General features: G+C 33.7%; 4 protein-coding genes across 7 annotated transcripts; 1 reads left to right on the top strand and 3 right to left on the bottom strand.

Moving 5' to 3' along the window:
• Window positions 1-1,073: 1,073 nt before the first annotated feature.
• LOC112775213 (metal tolerance protein C4) lies at window positions 1,074-5,195 on the bottom strand. The gene is made up of 13 exons (XM_025818704.3): window positions 4,750-5,195; window positions 4,620-4,674; window positions 4,206-4,338; window positions 4,077-4,132; window positions 3,645-3,759; window positions 3,403-3,460; window positions 3,197-3,315; window positions 2,609-2,728; window positions 2,406-2,507; window positions 2,249-2,321; window positions 2,092-2,159; window positions 1,780-1,840; window positions 1,074-1,421 (listed from the first exon to the last, which is right to left on the bottom strand). Exons 1-13 carry the CDS (start codon window positions 4,988-4,990, stop codon window positions 1,297-1,299), a joined length of 1,326 nt encoding a protein of 441 aa, XP_025674489.1. The 5' UTR covers window positions 4,991-5,195; the 3' UTR covers window positions 1,074-1,296.
• A 608-nt stretch (window positions 5,196-5,803) lies between these two features.
• Window positions 5,804-11,879, bottom strand: LOC112775212 (mannosyl-oligosaccharide 1,2-alpha-mannosidase MNS1). Its single transcript, XM_025818703.3, has 14 exons — window positions 11,199-11,879; window positions 10,435-10,482; window positions 9,890-10,078; window positions 9,552-9,664; window positions 8,992-9,057; window positions 8,698-8,869; window positions 8,080-8,169; window positions 7,747-7,871; window positions 7,567-7,632; window positions 7,173-7,281; window positions 6,991-7,089; window positions 6,816-6,896; window positions 6,565-6,735; window positions 5,804-6,452 (listed from the first exon to the last, which is right to left on the bottom strand). Exons 1-14 carry the CDS (start codon window positions 11,358-11,360, stop codon window positions 6,213-6,215), a joined length of 1,731 nt encoding a protein of 576 aa, XP_025674488.1. The 5' UTR covers window positions 11,361-11,879; the 3' UTR covers window positions 5,804-6,212.
• Window positions 11,880-15,024: 3,145 nt separating this feature from the next.
• On the top strand, window positions 15,025-18,660 carry LOC112776278 (GATA transcription factor 24). Of its 4 annotated transcripts, none has more exons than XM_025820371.3 (8): window positions 15,025-15,384; window positions 15,814-16,155; window positions 16,644-16,730; window positions 16,805-16,941; window positions 17,469-17,597; window positions 17,812-17,917; window positions 18,114-18,182; window positions 18,284-18,660. In XM_025820371.3, exons 2-8 carry the CDS (start codon window positions 15,835-15,837, stop codon window positions 18,347-18,349), a joined length of 915 nt encoding a protein of 304 aa, XP_025676156.1. In that variant the 5' UTR covers window positions 15,025-15,384; window positions 15,814-15,834; the 3' UTR covers window positions 18,350-18,660. The 4 variants fall into 4 exon arrangements, with proteins under 4 accessions (XP_025676156.1, XP_025676158.1, XP_025676159.1 ...); XM_025820373.3 differs by having other exon boundaries at window positions 16,808-16,941; XM_025820374.3 differs by having other exon boundaries at window positions 15,036-15,384; window positions 15,824-16,155; window positions 16,808-16,941.
• A 1,222-nt stretch (window positions 18,661-19,882) lies between these two features.
• LOC112775769 (KH domain-containing protein HEN4) lies at window positions 19,883-23,675 on the bottom strand. Its single transcript, XM_025819606.3, has 7 exons — window positions 22,971-23,675; window positions 22,108-22,518; window positions 21,622-21,870; window positions 20,885-21,238; window positions 20,731-20,804; window positions 20,514-20,628; window positions 19,883-20,364 (listed from the first exon to the last, which is right to left on the bottom strand). Exons 1-7 carry the CDS (start codon window positions 23,487-23,489, stop codon window positions 20,221-20,223), a joined length of 1,866 nt encoding a protein of 621 aa, XP_025675391.1. The 5' UTR covers window positions 23,490-23,675; the 3' UTR covers window positions 19,883-20,220.
• Between the last annotated feature and the right edge of the window lie 1,022 nt (window positions 23,676-24,697).

Raw genomic sequence — 24,697 nt, forward strand, 5'->3', positions numbered from 1 at the left:
TACTTCATCCGTTTTATTTTGTTCAAAATAGGCACACGTTATGAAATCTAACAACCGAAATTGGGTAGCCCTCGAGTTTCTCGTTGTTAAAAAGTATGCTTTAAAAGAAAATGATTATAAAAACGATGTTCTGATGTGTTTTTCTTTTGGTTAAAAAATCAAGCGAGTTATAAAACGTGCGTGGACGGTGCAATATAGTGCTACTTATTGAGTTAGTGATGTGGTCCCTTGACGTGAGTTTCCATATATAGAATAGATTTTGACCATTTGAATGAGCCAAATCAGTTCAATGATCCTTAACATTTCACTCTCATTTCTTTGTGATCCATAATTTTCCAGTTAAAGTTACTGATTTCGTTTGTCTCACCAAAAAGCTTTTTGTCTGGACATGAAAAGTATCCAGCTACGTGTTGATCCCTAATGCTTTGTTTTATTAAATCCATTCATTAACTTTGACTCGGGACCATTGGTGTCTCACTGACTTCATATATATTTAATTAGTGTATATTCAACTTAACTTTTATACGAGACATTTTAATTAAAAAGAATAAAGTTCAGACTTCAGAGAATCCAGCATGCGTGGGTTGAACACTGGTGGGGCACAAAATGGAAGTTGGATATATATATTAATGAGATGGAAATGTCTTTATATAAAAATGATAATTAAAAATTATTAAAAATTTTTATATATCTAATTATCTTTATGTAGAAACTAGAAACATCTTTATATAAGTAATTATTTTGAGAGGCTTAAATTTACTTTAGAGAAAAGGATAAATAGGTCCCTGACCTTTTGTCTCGCGGACATTTTTGTTCCTGACCATTAAAAAATACTTTTAAGTCCCTGACATTCACAAAACTTGGACGGATCAGTCCCTCCGTCCAAATGCCTCTGTCAGGGACTGATTCGTCCAAGTTTTGTGAAGGTCAGAGACTTAAAAGTATTTTTCAATGGTTAAGGACAAAAATGTTCGCGGGACAAAATGTCAGGGACCTATTTGTCTTTTTCTCTTTACTTTATGATGAGCTATGCTTCTTGCACCATGAGATGTAACTATGTAAGTGAAAGGACATACGAAAACATAGGTATCTGTTGCTTCATTAATCAATCTACAAAGAGAACTCAGCTCAACTTGGGGCATATTTGGTATTTCATTTGGAAACGATGCCTGAAAGTGCTCATGAATCATATACTGAAAAATGACAAATCTAATCATTCATAAATAAGGCTTCAATTACATAAAAAGAATGTGAAGTGGATGGTGACAAAAAATTGTGTTACTGAGAATATTTAGTCTACAAGGTCGCATCTGTTGGATTGTGTGCCTCAATATCAACATGTCGAATACCCGGGACAAGATTTTGGATCTCCTTCTCCAACCTATCCACTTCACTTCCTAATGCTGTAACTACTTCCTCACCTGCCACAACTCTCACTTATAAGTATATAAGATAAGAGAAAATATAAGGAGCCAATAGAATATATGTACAATGTATAATGGGGGTTTAGGGATGTTCCATTCTGTAGGATATCAGATATATCAGATGTTTATTATCTCTGGTAAGTTATTCTGAATAGTATGAGTGTATTGTATTTGAGAAATTAGTAGTATTTTACTCTGAATGTTCATTTTTTAACTCATATTGAGCCAAATAAACAGCCTATTATACACATTGTACATATACTCTATTGGTTCCCTAGCGGGATTTCGATAAGAGAATTATTATTTCTCAATCAGCATTTAAATATCTGTAATGATCAAGTTAACTACTGCATACCATAATTTGACATAATCTTCATTAGGGCCGCATCATCAGCCGTTTTTGCAGCTTCGCGAAACTGTAAATATAGTATAGTTGTTGAGAACTTGAAACCAGCAAGCAGTATTAAATAAATTTGGCCATTATGAAAGTTAGCTAAGGTTCTGAGCTGTCATAGAAACAGAGTAAGGTAACTTTTTTTTTTTCTTTATGGGTCCCTGCCATACCACATGATTTCTTGTAGATGATGATAATAATAATATGAAGTACAATACAAAATACAGCATATTATCAGATTTGTATGAGCATTTTATGTAGATGAGAATCAACCTGTTTAGCCCACTCTTCACGTCCTGTCCTTGTCAGATAATTTTGCACCACCATAACTCCATTAAAATCTGTTTCGAAACCATCATCAGAATTAATTGTTCCAATAGCACCCATAAACTGAATGGAAACCAAGAACAACAATGATATGATGGGTAACCTATTTCTGCCTTAAATCTGAAGAATCCTGGCCCAATAACTTCGCTTTTGCAATCATAGAGAGCATCTACAACCTAATGCACAAAAGCCACCTAAGTCAAATGATTTATACAAAGGCTTTTATTATGCAATTTGAGTAGAATCTAGAATGCTTGTACCGGATCATTTTTCAAAAATCGAAGCACTTTCTCCATATCATGGTCATCCATAGCTCTGCCAATTAAAGCATGTCGATTTCTCTGGATAAGAAATATGGCTACCTGCATGGTCAATTCAGCATAAAATCATGTGAAAATAGATTTCAGATCCGTGTCTCTTACATCAGATGGCAGAGAAATTACTGCCTACTGAGCCTCTTTACCATGCCAAGTAAGTTGCCAACTACGATTGAGCCTATGGGATCATAAATAGCATTTCCAGTGACATTCACTGCAATCAATGATGCCCCAGCAATAAGAAGGCCTGTCACAGCAGCACCATCCTGCATATTTTGCTACCGTTTATAAGAACAAGCTAACAGAGAGAATATTAATTCACTACTAAAGGAGTTTTAGGAACTAAGGAATATATTCAAGTTGCATAGCCTACCGGAGGGAAGAATAACTAAAACAATCTTAACAAAAGTTTTCTTTTCACCTTTCTACATTCTTGTTTTAATGCTTAAAAACTACTACAACATATCTTTTTTACCAACGGTAGCATACATGTTGAAGTTCCATTCAACTGAATAATGTGCATAGTTTTAAATAGCAAAAGAATGTGGAAAGCTTTGAATAACTGTTGCTGAGGAAAAACATAGCCAAAATCATAATGAGTGATAAGTAGTGCATGTTATTCAAAGCCCTTATTTGTAAATTTTTTAGATTCACTCACTTATGTATAAGCAATTCTTGTTTAAACCCAGTAAAAAACATGCTTCAGGACTAAATAAGTTAGTGCAATAAGCTACCTCGGTCATTACTGCAACAGATGTAGGATCATGGCCACGCCAAACATAATCTCTTAGTCTCATTCCCTCGTCGGCTGCACCTTTCTTTACAGCTTGTATGGCAACAATAAGTGAGGCACCTAACATAAAAAGCCCATCGAAAGAAGGGAAGCGATGAATATATGACGGATAACAGACAGCACCAGATTAAAATGAGGTAGCAATACCTTCAATGATAAATGAACCACATATGACCAAAACTGCATATTGCATATTCTCAGGGGGCTGAAAAGAAAACTCTCAATAGTCAATAAATTAAATACAACAAAAAGAGCCTTATTCCACTAAGTGGGGCCAGCTAAATTAATAAACCAAATAAAGAGAAAAATTCACATAGGAAAAAAGTTAACAATTTGTGATCGGCAGATGTAAAAAATTGTAACTTCAAAAGTCTTTTTTGGTTAAATACCTGTGAAGTCCACAAGTTCTGAACACCATGAACAACTGTGGCACCAGAACCAAGACAAAAGATACCAACAGCAGATATCAAAGACCAAACAAATCTTTCCTTGGAATAGCCATAACTGTAGAATTGAACAGCATTATCACATTCACACAATGAAATTCCAAACTCACGCAATCACAAGAGCCATGCCACAATTCATCCCAAAAATTGAAATTGATAGGATAATTAATTTTGATATACCGAGTCATTTTAAATTTTGCAGTTAGTAATAGAGCACAGTTCATTGATGTCCGATTCAATAGCTATCCATGCTTTCATCAATTACATGTATAATAGTCCTTAAATCATAAAGCACATGGATTCATTTCTTATAGTGTAGACGAGAAAAAAGGTAAGAGGATGGTTGATAAATGCAATCAATAGAATTCAACTCACGGATGGATAGCATCTGGCGCACGCCTTGAGCTAGATAGACCATAAGCAAGCAGCGCCTACAAAATAATTCTATTAGTTCTCTGCAGTCAAGAGTCTCTCTATCAATGACAAACATAAACATGTATATACCTGGTTTGCAAAATCGGCGACCGAATGCACAACTTCTGCCAACATAACATGACTAGAGGTAGCAAAATACACTCCAAACTTGAGAGAGAAAACAAGAAAGTTACACCACAGTGCAGTTGTCACAGCTCGTACACTAGAATAATAAAGAGAAAAAAAAAAAAAGGAATCAGGTGAAAGTAAATGGGACAAGTCATGGCAGCACTATCTTGAGATATCAAATTAAGTAGCAACAGAGAGAAAGGATATCCATGACAACACACACAACACTCCACCATGCTAAGTCAGTTTCCAAATTGGTCTGATATATATATACTTAGGAAAAAAACAATATCAATAACAATAATGACAATGCTAACTAAAGCAAAAGCAAAAATACCAAAATTTCCGATTAAAGAGAAAAAAATAGAAAAAGACCTGTGTCGATCGTTGATTTCAATATTCTTAGCTTGCTTTGCCCTTGTGAAGAGACCTTAAAAAAAAAAGAAACAATATTTACGAAATAATAGTAAAGAGTGAGAATTGAAGGGGGGAAAAAGGAACGTACTGCAGTGTGAGGTATAGTTATAATCGGAGTGGCGGTTGTGGCGTTGAGGATCGAAGAGGAGCAAGAAGAAGCGGCGGGAGGTGAGAGGTGGTGCGGGAGAGAAGCCTTCTAGAAGGTTCTTAGAAGAATAGGATTTGGTGTTTGGAGGGTGCGAAGAAGGCAGTGAAGGTTGTTGGTTGAGAATGGAAGAGTGGCGAAGAAGAAGACGAGAGCGAGCAAGGTAGTAATATGATATTCGCATTAATACAATACAATTGATGAATATTAGGGATTTGATTTCTGGTGAACAACTTTGGAGACTCAAGTGAAGAGTGAAGAATATTACCAAGAATGGTGCGGAATGAATGAATATTCCTCCATTATTCGGAGAAAAATGTTACTGTTGCAACTTTTCAGTTTTCTCAGCTCACGCTCTCAGCTACAAAATTTGGATATGGAAGTAGGACGAGTGTTATATTTTAATATGATAATTTTTTGTATTTTTTAAAATTATGGAAGTTGGGAGATACACAAATCAGGAGTGTGTTTACAAAATTTAAAAAATTTGGGTTACAACCTATCAAACTCACCAATTTGTGTTTAAAAAATTAAAAAATTTGAAGTACATAGATCGGACCGAAATATACAAAGTCCAAAATTTTTTTAATTTTTTAAACACAAATCAGACGATCTGAGTACAAAAATCGAACAGTCCGATTTTTGTACCTTTTAAAAACCGAACGGTTCGATTATCACAATTTAAAAAAACATCATTGTTAATCCCATATTAAAAAAAAAATGTGCACACTCTCGAGCTTATAGATTTATTGAATTAAGAGAATATACTCTCGACTATTATCATACACTCGACATGATTTTCTTTGATCTATTTTTTTTTTTTTCGGTCAAGCTAAACTAAATGTATATAATATTATAATGTTCAGCAAAAGTCAACTAAGACAATTCGAGCCCATTATTAAGACAGCTTTCAATTTTTCAATTCAAGAAAATTTAAATATATTAATTTTGTTTGAAACTCTCGACCTCAAGTTAATTTGATCATGCTGAGCCTCCATTGACTGTATAATTATTTCACTTAATTATCTGATTTAAAAGTAAAATATTTCATTGTCTTAACAGTGTCCAACCAAAGAAGACATTGGCATTTGGCGAAACTGCGAAAGGAACTGTCTACACTAGCGAATGTGAGTATAAAAGATATGCCTCAAATACATAAAACTCAGCAATTTATGCTTGTGAATCACACAAATGTATTCCTTCATAAATTTTCAAGAATAAAACGTTTTGATTTCCTATATATAATATAACATCCCACCTGCTAAGCAGAATGAACCCCTTCCCACTCAATTGAGGAAATGCCAGCAGCATCTTCTAAGCTCTCTATAAAGGGATCAAACTGCGTTTCTCGAATCCCGGCAAAATGGGGTGGTCTCCGGCAATGATAGAGACAAATATGGAGAGATCTAACCTGACCTTCCTTCTTTCCTGCCACCTATTCTAAAAGAAGGCTTTTGCTTCTCATTTGAGTTCCCAACAGACCCCCCTTCGTTCCTTTGCACAATCCGCAGAGGGTGCGCCTCCGTATTGAACACCCATTGATCTAATGGGATCACTGTCGGAGGCGAAAACAGAAGATAAAGATACTTCAGTGTCTCCGCAAGGAAGAAGCTTTGCATCATGTTGTCTTTCACGCCGCTATTCACCTGAGAAGTGACAACTGTAGAATATGAGTAGCTGCCATGGATATATGCATTATCAAACACTAAAATGCGAATGCAAAACACTTGATCAAACATGAACTTGAGGTGTGCTTACATCCTTCAGTCCAACGTAGCCTGACTCTACGCGCGAGTTCTTCTCAAAAGCTTGAAATATATTCCAACCCCATTCCTGGTATGTCTTATTGCCAGTTAGACGCCAGAGGTAAAAGAGTGACTCGACTGTCTCCGGCCTCAGTATATTCCATGACGTACCCACACTCATGTCCTTAAATTCAAACATAAATTTCAGATCACTCCGAATTTTCAAATTGCTCGTCATAAGTGCACGAATAATTAACAACTAACCTGGCCATCATGAAAGAAATAGTTCTCTCCAGCCAATTTTGTTGGGGTCGATTGATAGAAGTTATAGCATGTCCAAGCAAGCTGCAAAGAAAATAAAATGTAATCAGACTCCACTGGAAATCACAAAACCATTTGCAAAGAACCAAAAACTAAAAAAGTTGCAAATAAAATATACCTCTTCTGCTAGGGACAGGAACTTCTGAGAGTCTTCAGCGCCATAACCAAATGATCCCAAAGCAACCATCCCTGGAGCAAAGCATGCTAGTTCATCCATCTGCAGATATACTCGGGCGAATGAAATCATGTTATAAAAAATACTAAGTGCGACAATCCCAGTATTTTGATTCAATATCATACTTTGTCTGTGAGATATCCTCCATTCTTCTCACATAGATAAGTAAAAGAAGACGGTGTTGATCTCCTAACCAAACTTAACAGACCTTTCATTGATTTCTCCCACATTTCTCTGTTTTACCAATTGGAGGGGAAAAATAATCAGTTACGAAACATTTAAACTTCTAAATCATTAAACCCTAAACAATCGACCTTAATATAAAGATGAAATCTGAAATGTCTTCAACTATAGAACTTTAAAGATTGGCATCTGAAAGATTCTTTCATAAATTAAGGAATACAAAATTCCATCTCAACGGCCGTTGCAATAACAAATGGATTTCAGCCTGAACCCATATCAATTAACAGTTCAGCCCAAACATGAAAATATGTAATAAAGTAGGGGCATTATTCTCACCTATAAAGTTTTACAGCTGAAGTTTTATTCCCCTGTATCCAAACTTTGAGGAGGTATTCATAAAAACTGCAATGAGATATGATGCACACCAAATAAATAAATATACAGCAAGACGAGTCGAAAAAGTTAACAATACACAGAATTTTTCTGTGCTCATCTCATGCAAAAGAGTGTTAATACCTATCACCCATGGCACCAAAGGTGACAGGAGAGTATCCAGCCCTTCCACTGTGAGGATTGATGTAGATAGGAAGTAACCCATCATCAGGAAAAGTTTTATTAAGTTGTGTTATTACATTCTCAACCTGAAAAAGTAGGGTGCCGACCAATCAGTGCATTGCCAGAAGAATAGGTAACATACAAATCACAGCCTTAAGTATATTACTGATGCCTTTATCCATGCTCAAATATCACGTAGGTGAATATATCTGATTTTTACCAACAAAAATGTTGATACACCCACCCTTTTGTTTCACATTAAGGAAATGAAGAAACATAGAATCAGTTAAAAACCTTCTGCTGATACTTTGGGTCCCCAGTCCTTTGAGATAGAGCAATGAATTCTAGTTGTTCGGTGCCAGAATCTGCCAAAATACTGTCACCCTGCGAAAAATGAAGACAAAAGGGAATTGGAGACACTAATAATATTGACTTATAAAAAAACAGCTAGGAATAAAAAACTAACACAGGCCCGAAAGTCAAATAGTGCACTAGAGCACTTGTTTACAAAACCCTTATTGCATCTAAAACATTTTACTTGTCTTTTTCTTTTCTTTTTTTTTTTTTTTATGAAGAATTACATAAGGATATCAAAATAAATAAATAAATAAATAAATAAATAAAAAAGCCTTCGCTTAAGTTGAAACCTAATCTAACACGATCCTAATCCTAAATAGCATATCCAATTTCATCAGGCTAGCAGTCAATTTCACACCAAAAATGACTATGAAACTTCAAAAATGGCTTTTAACCTCAGTACCCAACCTTAGAAGTTAAGATATAGACCCATGAAGCCATCTAGTAATAAAATTTAAAACAATGGGAGGTTAGTTATAATGAAGGAGTACAATCCACAAATGTAATACCCCAATTGTATATCGTTAAGAATGACATACGTAGAATTGTACTTACGCCGGTCCAACTAGGATTGTGTGCACGTCCGTGTGATAAGTTGATGATGTTATAAGGAATTCCGGTAGATGTATCCCAAGCAGGAAGCAATCTGTCAGCTATATCTTTAGCCTTGTCGAGGAAAACTTTGTCCCCCGAAAGATCATATGCACTAAGAAGGCCTCCTACTACTCTGGATTTTAGTGGAAATAGTCGCCCCAGAAAAAATGAACACAATTTTTAGTTACAGAAACTGAGTTTTTGAAATCGGGAATGAACTTTTAATTGCAAAGTAAACCAAACATATGAAACTACCTTATGGTTGTCTCAAAAACGCTTGCTTCATAATCCTTGTTGAAGTCCAAAGTGTTTGCAACCCAACTATCAGAATAATGTCCGAATAAGTTAATATGACAATGAATACAATAAAGAATAACCACCATAAAAATTAAAAATCAAACAGAGTAGCATAGCAAACAATTGAAACAAATCTAAGAAAATTCCACATATAAATTCAGGAAGATTTCAGGAATATAGTTAAAAAGAACAGTTTTTTTTTTTATTTTGACGGGGCCTACAGCGCAAAGTTAAAAAGAACTATATGTATATATAGACATAAAAAACTACTAGTTAAGACACCATCACCATGGAATGTGCCTCTAGGAGAGCAACAAATCGAAGAGAGGAAAACAAAAAATAAAATAAAAGAAATTTCTACCCTAGATGCAGATTATTCTTTTCCCCCATATATAACTTGTTATACAAGTTAGCCCCTATTAATTCCAAACAAATATAGAGATGTGATTAAAGCAAGGGAAAAAAGAATTGCGATAGTAACTATAACATGCTCATGTACAGAGTAAAGCTACACTCACTCTCGGGCTTTTTGAAACTGTTGATCAAGACCCATGATGTATAGTGTATCAAGTGAATCTATTAAAGTTGCCCCAAGACCTCCAAAACTGTTGACACCACTCTTTGACTGAGGCTGGCATCACCAAGGGGGGAAATAGTTATAAAATATTCAAATTTAAAGAAAAAATAACTTGTTTGCATTGCAGTAAAAAATAGTAAACAAAATCAGGCACTGCAAAAAACACCAAAGTAGTGTCATATTCAAAAGAAAGAAGCTGAACTACTAACTTTAGACCAAAAGCTTTAAAGTTGATTGTTCATACATAATTACCATACTTCTAATCTGGGAAAAAAATACCTGAAGTTCATCTTGGCCCCATGCATACTTCTCATAAGATCCCCAAGCATGAAGCATAGCTTCTTTTACTTTTTCTCTTCTCTCCATGTCAACTGGATCATCTACGACCTCTTTACTAGACTTGGTAGTTTTCCTCCTTAAGGCAACTTCCCCAACTTTACCACCATGGGCATTACTTAGCACTTCCAACTGAAACAAGACCAATTGCTTACTCCCCGAAATAGCATATTATTAGAATTGAAAAATATTTCTCATGACAAAATAATATATTAACCGAATAAGAAACCTGTGCTGTATACAAACAGACCCAAAAAAAGTGTAATTAATATCAAAAGATGAGGATTTAGCTGATTGAATGGAGAATGAGAATTTAAACTATGGATTTCAATCAGTTTGATGCGGGATTGATGCGGACAACACGGAACATATCTGGTCATTTTGTTATTTGTGTTTGTTTCTTGTGAATTGCAACATACAATGAATCTTTTAGTGAACTAAAGACTAAAACAAATGTACAAAAAGTTAGGCGCTTTACATCTTCTTACCCGATTTTGCATATCAGTAATTTCTTTCCGTAACTCCTCAACTTCTACCTGCATTTCACAGAACAATTAATAATGGCTGCAAAATGAACTTATGCAAAAACCAAAAGGATTTCAGCTTCCCTTAAAAAGAAATTTGAATAGGAAATGAAAACAAAGTTCCACTTCAAAATCATCTACGTGAATGAACCATCCTAGTTGTGCCCACCTCTAATTACAGCATTCTCGAGTCTCAACCTAGTAGCAAACTTGGTTGTTTAGCAGGAATGAAAAACAGTAGTTCCATATAAATGAAAGAGAATATATAACCTAATAAAAGCCTTGTTCTCACCCATGTCTGAACTTTGCCATAACAGACCTACCCTTCCACTTTTCCAAATATGAAATGTCCCAACTATACTGCCTATCTTCACAAATCAATCAACATTCACACTAGTCAACTTCCACAGAATTCCAACACACCAAACAATAACAAGTCAACTTCCACAAAGTGGGTCTGAGATAGGATACATGAATCAAACAATCCCATAGCATCAGATCCTAAATCATGTCTACTGAATCCCACACCACCATTATTAACAAACAAACAAGCCTTTATGGCACCAACCTTTCAGCTAACATGGATTATAGTCATAAATGAAGTCTACTGAATTTCCACAACTAACTGCTACCAAAAATAATCCATATCAGATCCATTCATCCGAAAACAAGTTAGTTGCCAAAATTAAGGAAATCAGGGATGTTTCTAATCCAAAAAAGTAGAGTACCTCGTGCTCTCTGACTAGAGTTTGACGATCCCAAACAATAAAAGAGGCACAAACAAAAACGATGAAGAGCACAGCCAAACGCTTTGGTCGCTTCAGGTAATAGGCAGGGTTGCAATACTTCCACTTTCCGCTACTCGTCACTGATCTGCTAGCTCTCGCCATTCCCAACCACCCCGAACAACCAAAGATCTAAACAAAGTTTTGGACTTTAACTCCAAAAGCTTTTCTTCCTTGAAATTCACGCTTTTGTTGTTGTCCTTTGTGGTTGGGTTGGAGTTGCGGTTGTGAAGTGCGAATCGCAGAGAAAAAAGAAAGGAACTTTAAGGGTTTATCTATTCTTCTTCTTCTTCTTCTTTGTAATAATATATTAATAATAAAATACAGTAACTGAAAATGTAATTGGTGAAGCTAAGAATAAGAACAAAGATGATGATGATGCTGCCTGCTACCCAAATTTATTTAATTAATATAATAATTGTAAAAAAAAAAAAAACGAAAATTGAGCTAAAATATGGAATTGCAAAGTGAAGTGTGAAGACATGAGAAGAGGGGAAAGGGGAAGACTCGAATTGAATGGGGCATTGGTCAAGCTGATCAACCATATGGATATGGGTCCCATCAAACTCTCTTCCAACTTCCAAGTCAATTTTTCATTTTTTCTTCCCACAAAAACCCTATTCTACTTTCACCATTCACAACTGTTTTTTCTTTAAATTTAAATTTTGAGTTTTCATCTTGGAAAATAAAGTGTGACTTTTTATTATAAAATATTTTTTTTGTTTTATCTATAAAATAAATAATAAAAAATTATATTTTATTATTTAAAATAAAATTTAAAATTTAAAAGATTCAAATCAATTTTTAAGGACCAAGTATTTGGTTGCTCTTTAAACTGTTCATAAAGTTTATTCTTATTTTAATAAAGAGAAATTTTTGGAGGTGAGCAATTTTGGTCATTATTTTACTAATAGTGTAGTATAAATATTAAACTATTTTTATCAAATAAATTTTATTAATTTATGTGTACAAATTTTAAAAATTATAAAGTTTACTTATTCTGTTGGTCTTTATAATTTCGCAAAATTTTTAATTAGGTTCCTATATTTTTTTTCTTTTAATTGAGTCTTTGTACTAATTTTTTTTATTTGGGTTCCTACACTTTTTTTTCTTTTATTTAGGTCCCTATACCAATTTTTTTTAGTTGGGTCCCTATAAAATTAAGTCAATTACTACTAAGAGGGACTTAATTGAAAAAAAAATTAGTGCAGGAACTTAATTAAAAAAAATATAAGAACCTAATTAAAAATTTCACGAAACTATAAAAACCAACAGAATAATTAAACCAAATTATAATTACAAATTATATTAATTCGTGTAAGCTATGATAAATATAAATATAAATTATATATATTTTATATGTAAATTTTTATAAATACAAGTACAAATTATTATTTTAAAACAAAAATAACCAAAACACTTCTTGCTCATCAGGAATAGTATTCAAAGAGTAATTTCGTAATATCTAGTAAAAACATATTGAATCGTAAAAGATCTTTTTAATGCTTTCGTTTTCTTTAAAACATATCTTTTAACTTACAAATTAAAAATTAATTTATTTAAAGCAGGTTTACTATTGATCAAGTGAATTCATCATTCGACTAACTTAAATCGATTTTATAATGTTCATATTTAATATGAATTATATAAATATAGCTATTCATCTTAATTTTCATATAACATTAAAACATAAAATGAAAATAAATAATTATGTACATAAGCAATGAATTAATTAAATTTACTTCTACACCATAGAATGAATAATTTTGTTGGGTTGCAATACAATATTTGTTAGAAATAATAAGTAAAAAAGATCCAACTTAAAGCTCCTAGAGGACTTCTAATTTCTAAATAAAGAAAGTTCGTTAAGTTAGTTGGCAGTTTTGGAGTTAGCTTAGAAAAAGTGGGTCTTTGCTACATAGGAGGAAATTGAAGATGTAAGATATCCAAAGTTTTTGTTAAGAAAACAATTTTTTTGGTCTTCACAAAACCTTGACAGATGAATGAAACGAGAAAGCAAAATTGAAGTTTTTGACATGAGCAATCCCTCAACATATGTAAGCAATTTTTTTTTCACTCTAAATAAGTTCATATACCATTTTTATTTGTTAAAATGATTACATTTACATTCTACAAAGTGTATAAATTATAATTTGATTCAAATTTAAATACCTCTCTAAATTTCACTTATAATACATATATATAAGTTATTTATTTTTAAATTTAATTTTCATATGTTATTAATATAAAATAACAGTAATACTAAAAGGTTAGTGCTTATAATATTTTGTGATTTGTAACCATCAATTAATCATTATTAATATTTTTAAGTTTAGTTTGGTAAAATTTTTATTTTTCAAAAGTAGCTTATAAAATTTAACTTTTAAAAGATAGCTTTTTTAAAAAATATACCATTTATATTTGATAAATCAAATTAAAATTGACTTTTAATAAATACAAGCAACAACAATTATATTTGATAAAATAATTTTTAAAATTTAAAATTACTATAAAAAACACAAATTTAAACGTTAAATTTAAAAATTAGTTAATAAATGAAGTTATATTAGACTTTTAAATTTTAAAAAGTATAAGCTAACTTTAAAAAGCTCCACTTATAGTTTAAAAAATATTCTGATCTTTTAAAAGCTACTAGCACAAACACATGATCTTTTTTTATTTACTAAACACAAGATGAGGAGCGGATTATATCTAATGATGTGAGATTATACACTTTTTTTTTTTTACTAAAGATAGAAGACTCGAATCTACAACCTCTTAATTGAATATGAGGAGACTATGCCATTTGAGTTATAACTCATTGGCATATACTCTTTTCTTAACGGTTAAATATTGATTAAATTTTAATAAAAATACTAATTTCTAAAATTTTTTTCATAAAATAATTTTATATAAATAATTAGTCATACTAAAAATAACTCATTTTTAAGCATAATATAATAATATAATTAAATAATCGTATAAAACTTTTTTAAACTCCTTCATTAAATCCCAAATTAATTAAGCATGGAATTCTTGTAATTACACTTTCACCAACAAAAATAAATTCTCTAAAATATGAGGATGAACAGCTTCATATTTCTTGCTCTACATTCCTAAACTCAGGTTCAAATATACTCTTAATTCAAAATTATAGTTTGCAAAAATCTTTAACCTAACAAATGTAATTATTTTTAGTGAATGGAATTCTTAATTTCTTATACCATACATGAAAATGAGTGCCTGATCCACGTGAGAACAAGTGAAAAAAGTACCAAGGATAAATACATAGCATACGTTAAAATTAAATTGAAAAGGGTAAAGTATATTTTTTGTTTCTAAAGTTTCACAAAAGTTTTAAAAATATCCCTAAATTTTATTTTGTTTTAATTTTGTCCTAAAAGTTTTCGATTTGCATTAAATATACCTTCGGCGACTAAATTTTAAAAAAATGTAAGACTAATATAACAATAATACATGAAAATTATGCTTGATTTGCTTATGTTGAGGGTTGTTCTTGTGAAATTGTTGTTGAATTGATCTTAAATTTTTTGAAAAATTAGCCGTTAGAAGTATATTTGATGCAAATCAAAAACTTATGAGACAAAATTAAAACAAAATAAAACTTAGAGGTATTTTTAAAACTTTTGACAAATTTCAAAGATAAAAAATATACTTTACCCAATTGAAAAATACACAAAGAAAATGTGAATTAAATTAAAAATAAAAAATTAGCATTATTAGCAGGGTGGTGTGGGGTCATGAAGTTACAGATTCACTCATTCACATAACATTAATGATGAAATTTTTTTTGGGTTTGTGAAATTTTTTTGACTTGCAACAAAGCACTGTCTCCTTGTCCCTCTCCTGATCTCATCATCTCTTCCCTCTTCTCAACCCAAACCCACACAAACCAAAGCATCAAAACATAACCTTTCCATTTCATAATACAAGAGTTGCTCTCTCTTCATCATCATCATCATCTTCTTTCTTCACTTCCTTCCTTGTCCCGAACCTCAAATCCGACCCCTTTTTTCCATTACTTCAAATTTCGAAGCTTGAAGAAGGTTTCTGTTTTGATTCTGGGCTCTTGTGCGGATCAACTCACTCTCTACCAATTGCCTCAACTGTTGGTCCCTTCCCCTAATACCAAAAAAGTTTTGTTTTTTATAATACCCTTTTGTTCAATTCAAGGAAATCTGTTATGGATTGTTTGATTGAATTTGTGAGGTGCTCATATAGTGTTTGGTGTTTATCTGATTATTGTTTGGTGTTAAAAGATTGTACTTTTAGCTGAAAACTCAGCTGAAGTTACAACAGTTTAATTTACTTTAACTGGGTAGAAAATATTATGATTTACACAATTTCCTTCACTATGATGATGATGCTTTTGTAGTTATGTCAATACAATTTCCTGATTGTATGTATGAGTAGCTTGGTTTGCAGGACGAATTTCAAGCTCTCCATGGTCCATACTTTGGTTCCCTTTTTTGTTACCATTGGTTTTGTTTTATTTGCCTGCCTTTATGTCTAAGTAATCCTTCTGCAATTTTTGAAGGTGGTTTTAGCTTTTTGTGCCATGGATGGTATTCATGGGGGTGATTCTCGGATACACATGAGTGAGGGACAGCATCCTATGCATGTGCCATACGTGCAAGAACACGAGCATCATGGATTGCATCATATGAGTAACGGGAATGGGATGGAAGATGATCAGAATAATGGTGATGATACTAACTGCGGTGGAAGTGAGAGTGTTGAAGGTGAAATCCCTTCTAATCATGGAAACCTCCCTGAGAATCACACGGCGATGATCGATCAAGGGGGTGATGTTGGGGATCAACTTACATTGTCTTTTCAGGGCCAAGTTTATGTATTTGACTCTGTGTCGCCGGAAAAGGTGCATGAACTTATCGGAGTTGCTTTTTACATTCTGCATTGACATGGCACTACTCCTAATGTTTAGTCTATGATGCATGATTTGAGCTTTGTTTGACATGCTTTCTTTGTTAGTAAATACCAAATACTAGTTCCTAAGATAATTAAAATTATGTTCAGCTCAATAATAAGGATACATGGTGTATAATTCTTGTCATGATCAAGTAGAAAAATTTGTGCCTACTTTGTGGATCCTGAGCTGTTTATTTGGCTAATATTGCTATAAGGAAATTCAGTAGGGGCAGCACAGTGCACAGAATTTTTTAGTTTTTTGGGTCACTATATGTACAAATTTATTATATTTGCCTGGGTTTTTGTACTTTGGTTTTTCCTTTCTTTTCTGTCTATGACAAATAGTGATCTATTTTCGGTAAAATTGTGGACTACTGCCTGTATGTAGTTTGATCCATAGAAGAAAACAATTCTGATAATCTTAGGATGCATTCTTAGGTTCAAGCTGTACTACTACTATTGGGAGGCCGTGAAGTACCTCCAACTATGCCTGCCATGCCAATATTGCCCCACCAAAGTAATCAGGTACTACCTTTATGTCGTTAATTTTGATCGATAGTCTTTTGGTTGTAAAATATATGGCTCATGAAGTATTTCAGCAGGGATTTACTGGTACTCCACAAAAGTTTAGCGTCCCTCAAAGATTAGCCTCATTGCTAAGATTTCGTGAAAAAAGGAAAGAAAGAAATTTTGACAAAAAAATTCGCTATACTGTTCGTAAAGAAGTAGCATTAAGGTATGATGCTTACTATCATAAACCTTGCTTGGAATATTTGTACCAAAATGTAGCTTGATAATTATTATACTCAATTTATGTTTCTACATGCTTTAAGTTGTTGATAACATTAAACTGTGGAAACAGAACACATTGGTAAGTTCCTTCAAGAGCCTGCATTCATCTCAATTTTCATGTAATAACTTTGTCATCATTATCATACATTTGCAGGATCTCTTATATTTTTATTTTCCGAGTGAGTTTCTAAATTGTCCCAAATCGACATTCCATTCTTCTTGCTTTATTTTGTTGTTTTCAATATTTTCTCATTTATGGGGGCTTGATAGATATGTACACTCACCCAAAACTCTAGCTTTCTTAGTGAAATGTAATATTATAGTAAATATAGGATATAAGATTCTGTATATCCTTCTGTCCACTTACTTGATCATATAATTAAACATATACTCGAATCCATGTCCCTACTGGCAATATTATTTTGTTATGTTTGCACCAGTAGTAGCTTACAAGACAAGTGACTTTTGTAGGATGCAAAGAAATAAAGGTCAGTTTACATCTTCTAAGCCCAATCATGATGAATCTGCATCAGGTGCAGCAAACTGGGGGGCAAATGAAAGCTGGTCATCAGATAATAATGGATCCCAACAAGATATCGTGTAAGTCCACCGGTACATTTGAGAACAAGAGGGTAAAAAAGAAATTGAATTTCTATTCTAGATGTTGCCAACCCCACCATGTGGAAAATGGCTTTCTTGTTGTAATGATAATGATTATATGGTGTGGATTTTATGGCTCAAAATGAAAATCATGAGTTCAGTCCATTTGAGAAGTTTTAAGTCCATCTTTCCATATTTTTCGAAAATATGTCAGTTGTCGGCACTGCGGTATTAGTGAGAAGTGCACACCGATGATGCGACGTGGACCTGAAGGGCCAAGAACACTCTGCAATGCTTGTGGACTTATGTGGGCAAATAAGGTGAATTACATTCATGTTTATACCTCAAGTTTGTTTCTTTCTTTTTATTTTCTCAATTCTATTCTACAAGTGAACATTAATATCTTAAAACTAGAAAGTTAAACAACTGTGGTTGATTTCCTTCAATTATATTATTTGCAATATACTAATTTTGATTTCATTGTTGATATGTTGACATGCATTTTCTGAACCATAGGGAACTCTTAGGGACCTATCGAGAGCTGCGTCCATGGCTGGACATAATTCTCAGTTAAACAAGAATGAGGTTGGAACTTGGAACCCATGCTCACTATATTTACGATCATGATTCATTCTCTTCTTCTTACATAAACTTAATCTTTTCCCTTTATTTAAACATTTTTTCAGAATAAAGATTTTGAGGCCAATCAGATGGTACAAACAGTGGCAGCTGATGTTGAGGATTCTTCATGACAGGCCTTCTATATTTTGGTCCCATTTCCATGGAATAAGGGTGAGAAGAGTGTTTGCTTTAAGATGAGAAGATGAGAATTATTAGTCCTTTTTATTTTGGTTGGAAAATGCTCATAGGAGCATCATGTATTTTTTTTTTTTTTTTTTTTTTTTGTGGTTTTTCTATCAATGTATTGCTAAATTGTCATGTATTCTTGGCCTTTTATTTTAGGATTAGGATTTTGATTTATTCTGGGGGCTGAACAATTACCAAATACCAATGCACTCCCTTATGCTGTGTTGTACTAACGAGTAGTAATTGTGTTTTCTTAGGATGTGCGTTCTGTTTTGCAATTTTTGTTTTATGTTTTCTTTTTATTTAAATAAACAAATACAATTTATTATTTCTAATATGAGAAAGTATGGGAGCCAATGGAATATTTATACAATGCGTACAATGGAGGTTTAGAGAGTATTAGAGATATAATCATTAGTGTTACCTTTTTCCATCAGCGTAAGCTTTTGGGATGAGTGGTATTATGACATTGTATTAAAGCTCTAGATTCGAAAGATCCGGATGGTTAGATGAGTGGTTTTATGACATGAGATGTTTATTATTCCTAGTACCCGGATGATTATTCTGAATATTATGGATGATGTTCATTTTGGGATCCGAAAGGTCAAGAGTTCGATCTTTGGTGAACTCCAAAATCAACTTAAGCTTTTGGGATGAGTGGTTTTATGACATGAGATGTTTATTATCCCTACTACCCAGATGGTTAGATGAGTGGTTTTATGACATGAAATGTTTACTATCCTTAGTACTCGAATGATTATTCTGAATATTATGGGTGTACACATTGTACAAATAAGTCATTGGCTCCTTAGCAGAACTCTTCTAATATTAGGCAAAAGTGGAAATACTTGCTTGAATACGCAAGAGGTACAATTTCCTAATATCTTAGTGCCTTGGTGATTAAATAGTATTTTGCATGAATGTGTTTGAAATGAAACATATTTTAAACGTTGTTAATGTGAAATGAGTAAAACATATTTTTGCCAAATTAAGCATATTTCGCATAAGAAAAATTATTAGGCACTTTGGATTAAATTATAACTTACATTAATATATTGATTGAATAATAAGTCCTTAATAAATTTTTATGACAATTATTTTAGCATATGTTGTATAAATCATTTTATTTTACTCTCGGACTACCTAATAGTAATTCTTCGCGTAACGGGTGGGCGGGGAAATATGATTCTTTCAGATTCACCTCAAAATCCAAGAGTAGTGCAAATTGCAAAATGTGTGAATTTTGACATAGTAACAAATCACATGAAGCGGTTGCGAGAAAGATATAATAAGAAGAAAATATATATAAGAGAAGAGTGAAGAAAAGGGTAAAAAGATTAAAAGAAAAAAAAACCAGCGATCAAATATACAGAGATAACAAAGTTAAAAAGGAATGAGAAATGTGATTGCGTTTTGTTTTAATTAGTGCATTTAGATATTTATCCATCAAATAAGCTAGACACTTGAACAGAAAATTCTTTGTTGGGTAAACCGTGTAAAGTTTTTTTTTTTTTAATGGTGAACAAGTTTAGTTCTTTACTCCAAATTCAAAAAAAAAAAAAAATACAAATTTGGAAGGGAAAAAATCATCCCTTCTCTAGCAAAGTTTTGATTTTGCAAAATGCAAACTCATAAGATTTGCAATGATGCAAAAAATAACACAATTGCATTACCCTCTTGCAATTTTAGTTGAATATGAAATCAATCATATTTTCCTAACCCTTCACGAAGAATATGCTAAATTTGTATATCAAAGTTGGAATACACACTACTAAACAATAGACAGCCTCCTAGATTTCATGTTATCTTTGTCGTCTCAAGCTGCAGTCTGACCACATAAAATGAAAGCTTGAATTAGACTCTGAGCAAATTGTGTTTGATCTGCTGCTCCAGACAGAGACACAATGCCTTCAGTTCCCCCAGGTTTTGAATCATGAACGACCACATTTGCCCCCGAGATCTGAGAAACGAACCAAAGGTCAGAACAATAGTAACAGTCTAACACGAATTTCTAACATCATATTAGTATACTCAACTTGATGCTATCACTACTCCATTATACAGTTCTTTCAGAAGGAAGGAATTAATAACGAAGATGCTAAAACAGACCTGTTGAATCTGAACTAGGTTGCTGTTGTTCTCCCCATAGACATGGGTTAAATGCATGTGAGGGATGGTGACCTCAACGTTTGAGCTATTTGGACTATGTAATGAGTTCCCATTCCTGCAAATAACACAGCAATATAGAATCTTAGGTACATACAGCACACACAGTTATGAACTAATGTGAAATATAAAGCCAATAACGGAATCAAAACTCACTCACCTTCCAGGGGTCCCATTTCTTGGAACCAAACTCGATGGATCAGCTGGTCCACCTGGATTTCCTCTGTTAACTGCCTGAAAGACGAAGGTATCATATGATCATTCTTGTTGGAGAGGGAAGCCTCTAGGTGTTAAGCTGTGAAAGTGAAACTCACCATAGGATTCCACAACCTTGGAGAATTAGGTCCTTCATAACCACGAGGATATGGAGCTCGGTCCATGTTAGGTGGACCACAACCCATACCATGTGAAAATGCATGTTGATCAGGTGGCGGTGGTGGAACAGCTGAATGGTCAATTCCATGAGGAGGGCCAACAGGATGAGCGGGGTGGCCAGAGGACATCAAGTGATTTCTTGGTCTAAATGAAGGAGGTGGCATGTCTGGGAATGGAGGCATGTGTGGCGGTGCACTAAAATTTGGAGGAGCCCTCATTGGGAAAATCGTCTCCCTAATCCTGCTGGTTATGTGAAACAAAGCATCTTGTACGGATTGTAAGTTCCCAATAACCTGAAATAGAACTCATTATTCAACATCACAAGTCATAAATGATCTAAAAGTCATCATTTTACCTTTCAAGATTTGAAGAAATCATGCATCAATAAAAGCGGGGTTTGGTATTAGCAATCAAAAGCCAAATTAAACTTACTCAAATCTTTATGACATGCATCAAGGGAAGTGACCAAAATACAAATTATATTATATATATAAGATCCAAGGGACTTTTACCTTTTTTTTTGGAATAAAACCCAATGGAAAGATATAAATATGTGATTCTCTAATAAATTATTTTAAGCATGGAAAATATACAGCTTCCTTTGCCATTTCCGATGATTTTGTATGCAGGACTAAAGATGTATATATAACTCATGCTAATGTCTAAACTCCGTTACCTGTACAACTTCTTCATTTTGGGATATGAATTTAATTTGTTCTTTTGAAAAAATGCGTATACTGGCACCTGTGGCTCTTCGCATTTCAGATATAACAAGACCGCCTTTGCCCAAAAGGCAGCCTACCTGTGGGGAACGCACAAGCAGCCTAGCAACAACTGCAGCACTAGGTTCAAATCCAATCTCTGTAAGTCGATTATGAACACGGATAACAGCTTCTTGCGCAGGAGAATGCTTTAAATCTGAATTCTGCAGAAGGTTATATCAACTTTGTTCTGTTAACCTTGACAAATATCATAGAAATTGCAGCTCTATAATTCTCTGCCACAATTCACCTAAAACAGTATTGGAGCGTGTGCAAACCAAAAACAATATATCATAAGTGTATGAGCAATCAAAAAGTTTTTCTTTACAAACAGACATAGTGAATTTAGCAGAGACAATAACCAAGTGTATTATGCACGAAAGACAGTTAAGCTGTCGAACCTCTCGTGCAGCTATCACAACCACACGTTCCTCTGAATCAGGTCCGGTGTCAACAATTTGTATGGATGCACCAGTATCATTTTGCAAGGCCCGAACTACAGAACCCCCTTTCCCAATAAGACTACCAACTTTATCGTGCTGACACAATAGCTTGAAGATAACATCCTCTTCAATAAACGGCCTATGACCATGCGCAGAATTTTCAGGTCCAGGAAAGGGAGCATAACCCCTGGTGTGACTATCAGGACCATATCTTTCACGATGAGGTTCAACATGGTGAGGTGGTGCTGCTCCATGGTGTCCCCCAGAACCAGAAGATTTAAAAGCGCCAGAATTGGATGCCTCCTTCTCCAAAATACAAGCTGAAACAGAGAGAAGCGCCTTCTTCACTGCACCAAAGTTTCCTGTTATCTACATACATCACAACAACGATAACCAAGCCTTCTCAAATAAATATTGGAACAAGTAATGTGACTTGATTAACATCAAATTTGCAATTGTAATACAGAAATTAGCATTATCCTATCGATAAATCAATACATCTATGTTGTGCGAGAGTGTCACAATCAAAATCACACACACACAAGTTATAGATAGTTATCATTTCTTTCGATCATTCGAAAAAGCATTACAGGCCACATATATAGTATAAGATTAAGATCATGTTACAGAAGTGAAAATTACTTAATTTGTAAAATAATTGTCACACCATTAAGTATCGGGGTAATTTTTCTCAAAACCTGTGATTGGATCAAAAGTTTATACCTTATAAGTCATATCTGTAAAATTTTATGTATGTGCATGAATAATAGGTATTAATCAGAACCTTAGATGTTAATCTTTTTATTAAAGTGAGCTCAAACCTGAATGAACTCATCTCCAGGAGGAGGAAGGGGAACTTGGTCCTTTGCTAAAACCCTAACACTGGCGCCACTCTCTTGCCTAATCCTCTCCACAATTTTCCCTCCTCTTCCAACCACGCACCCAACCTGGTAGCTCGGAGCAACCAGTCTAAACGAAACCGTCGAATTCGCGTTCTGATTACTACCGTGTTCTTCACGCTCCACGATTCGTTCCAAAACCCTAACAAGAGATTGCTGAGGCGGTGAAGCCTCAACTCCACCCTCCCATTCACCGGCAGTAACTGGTGGTTGCTCAGATGGAGCGGTTACGACAACTAGGATGCATTCGTGATCGGAGATTGGAGGAGCAGAGTCATCAACAAGAATCTTAACTCCGTCGCCGGTGTAGGCCGTCAGATCCGCAATCCTTGAGGGCGGACACACGACACGGAAGACAGTTTCCGGCAGAAAATGGCGGCGCTTGGCGGTGGCGCTGCCGGGGAGAGGAGCGGGGTCCGGCGGACGCTTGTTGTTAGACATCAATGAAATCTAAGTGTGTGGATTGAAGCACGTGCACCTGTACAAAATTAAAGCAAATGAGCTCGCGACACGTGTCAATGACGCAAGCTTGCGAATGTTACAACTTACAGTGTGCAACAACACCGGACTAGAAACTAGAAGGTGTATTTTAAAATTTAAATTGATTTAATTTAAATATTTAAATATACATTAAAAAAATCTTAAAATTATTTTTGATAGCATCATTAATCCATTATTCTTTTCTTCTCTCTTATTTTCCTTCTCTTTACTTCTTTTCTTTCCTTCAAACCTCATTCAAATAAAGTTTTTTCGATAAAAATAATGTTATACGTCTAAATTTTTGTATAAACCAACTCTAATCAAGTAAACAATAAGATTTAGAATAATATTAGTATAAATTATTTTTGTTAAGTTAGATTAATTTAATTACATTTAATTAACAAAAAAAATTATATGTGTAACATTATTTATGAAAGATTTTTGTTATCTAGTTTTACTTTGTATTAATTGTTTTTAATATTAAAAATGAAAAACTTTGCTGTTTGGAAGGCAATTGATTTTCGCTCTTAAAACACTTAATTCTACAAAAAATAGTCGAGAATACAAATAATTTTTTGCTAAATGAAAAACTTATATATCCTATTATGCTACCTAACGAAACAACTATTAGCTGAAAATTCCTTAGAAATAATTACAATTTCTTCTAGGATTTAAACCTGTATTCATTCTAAATGTTTTTTAAACACGATAGAGCACGCATATAGACGAACTAAAACTCTTAATAAAAAATTTATAAGATTGCTCTGGGTTTATTGATCCTTTGGTGTTAAAAATCCGAGATATCATGTCTTGGAAATGGCGTGCTGATCTTCGGTTGATCTTGAGAGATATAAATACAGTAGCAGACATCATGGCAAAGACTGCAACGAGGACTATTTCTCCCCAAGTGGAGCTTCTATTGTCTTAGAAAAAATTTGAGAGTAATATTCAGCGGAACTGCCTTTCTTAAACAGTTTCTTATTTTTTTTTTTCTTTCTTAGTTTTTGTTTATTTTCTTTTAAGTCACAACAAAAAAACTCTTAATAAAAAATGGTCATATGAACAGGGTTTTGTTTTCACCAGCTTAGGATTTAGGAAGGCCAGGATTGGCATATAAAATTATTATTAATTGAATCGGTCTTATATTCTGATTAATGATAACGAAAAGA

This window comes from Arachis hypogaea, chromosome 19 (genome assembly GCF_003086295.3).
Source record: "Arachis hypogaea cultivar Tifrunner chromosome 19, arahy.Tifrunner.gnm2.J5K5, whole genome shotgun sequence".
NCBI classification, from domain to species: domain Eukaryota; kingdom Viridiplantae; phylum Streptophyta; class Magnoliopsida; order Fabales; family Fabaceae; genus Arachis; species Arachis hypogaea.

Coding starts and splice junctions, on each gene's coding strand:
- LOC112775213 (XM_025818704.3), bottom strand. CDS start 4,990: ATGCGAATATCATATTACTACCTTGCTCGCTCTCGTCTTCTTCTTCGC. Junction 2,160..2,248: donor CAGATTTAAGGCAGAAATAG/GTTACCCATCAT, acceptor GTTTCGAAACAG/ATTTTAATGGAGTTATGGTG. Junction 1,841..2,091: donor GTGAAGAGTGGGCTAAACAG/GTTGATTCTCAT, acceptor CTATATTTACAG/TTTCGCGAAGCTGCAAAAAC.
- LOC112775212 (XM_025818703.3), bottom strand. CDS start 11,360: ATGGCGAGAGCTAGCAGATCAGTGACGAGTAGCGGAAAGTGGAAGTAT. Junction 7,090..7,172: donor GAGGATATCTCACAGACAAA/GTATGATATTGA, acceptor GTATATCTGCAG/ATGGATGAACTAGCATGCTT. Junction 6,897..6,990: donor TCCTGTCCCTAGCAGAAGAG/GTATATTTTATT, acceptor TTTTCTTTGCAG/CTTGCTTGGACATGCTATAA.
- LOC112776278 (XM_025820371.3), top strand. CDS start 15,835: ATGGATGGTATTCATGGGGGTGATTCTCGGATACACATGAGTGAGGGA. Junction 16,731..16,804: donor TGCCCCACCAAAGTAATCAG/GTACTACCTTTA, acceptor GAAGTATTTCAG/CAGGGATTTACTGGTACTCC. Junction 17,598..17,811: donor GGATCCCAACAAGATATCGT/GTAAGTCCACCG, acceptor AAAATATGTCAG/TTGTCGGCACTGCGGTATTA.
- LOC112775769 (XM_025819606.3), bottom strand. CDS start 23,489: ATGTCTAACAACAAGCGTCCGCCGGACCCCGCTCCTCTCCCCGGCAGC. Junction 21,871..22,107: donor TTGTGATAGCTGCACGAGAG/GTTCGACAGCTT, acceptor AACCTTCTGCAG/AATTCAGATTTAAAGCATTC. Junction 21,239..21,621: donor AAAATGAAGAAGTTGTACAG/GTAACGGAGTTT, acceptor GTTCTATTTCAG/GTTATTGGGAACTTACAATC.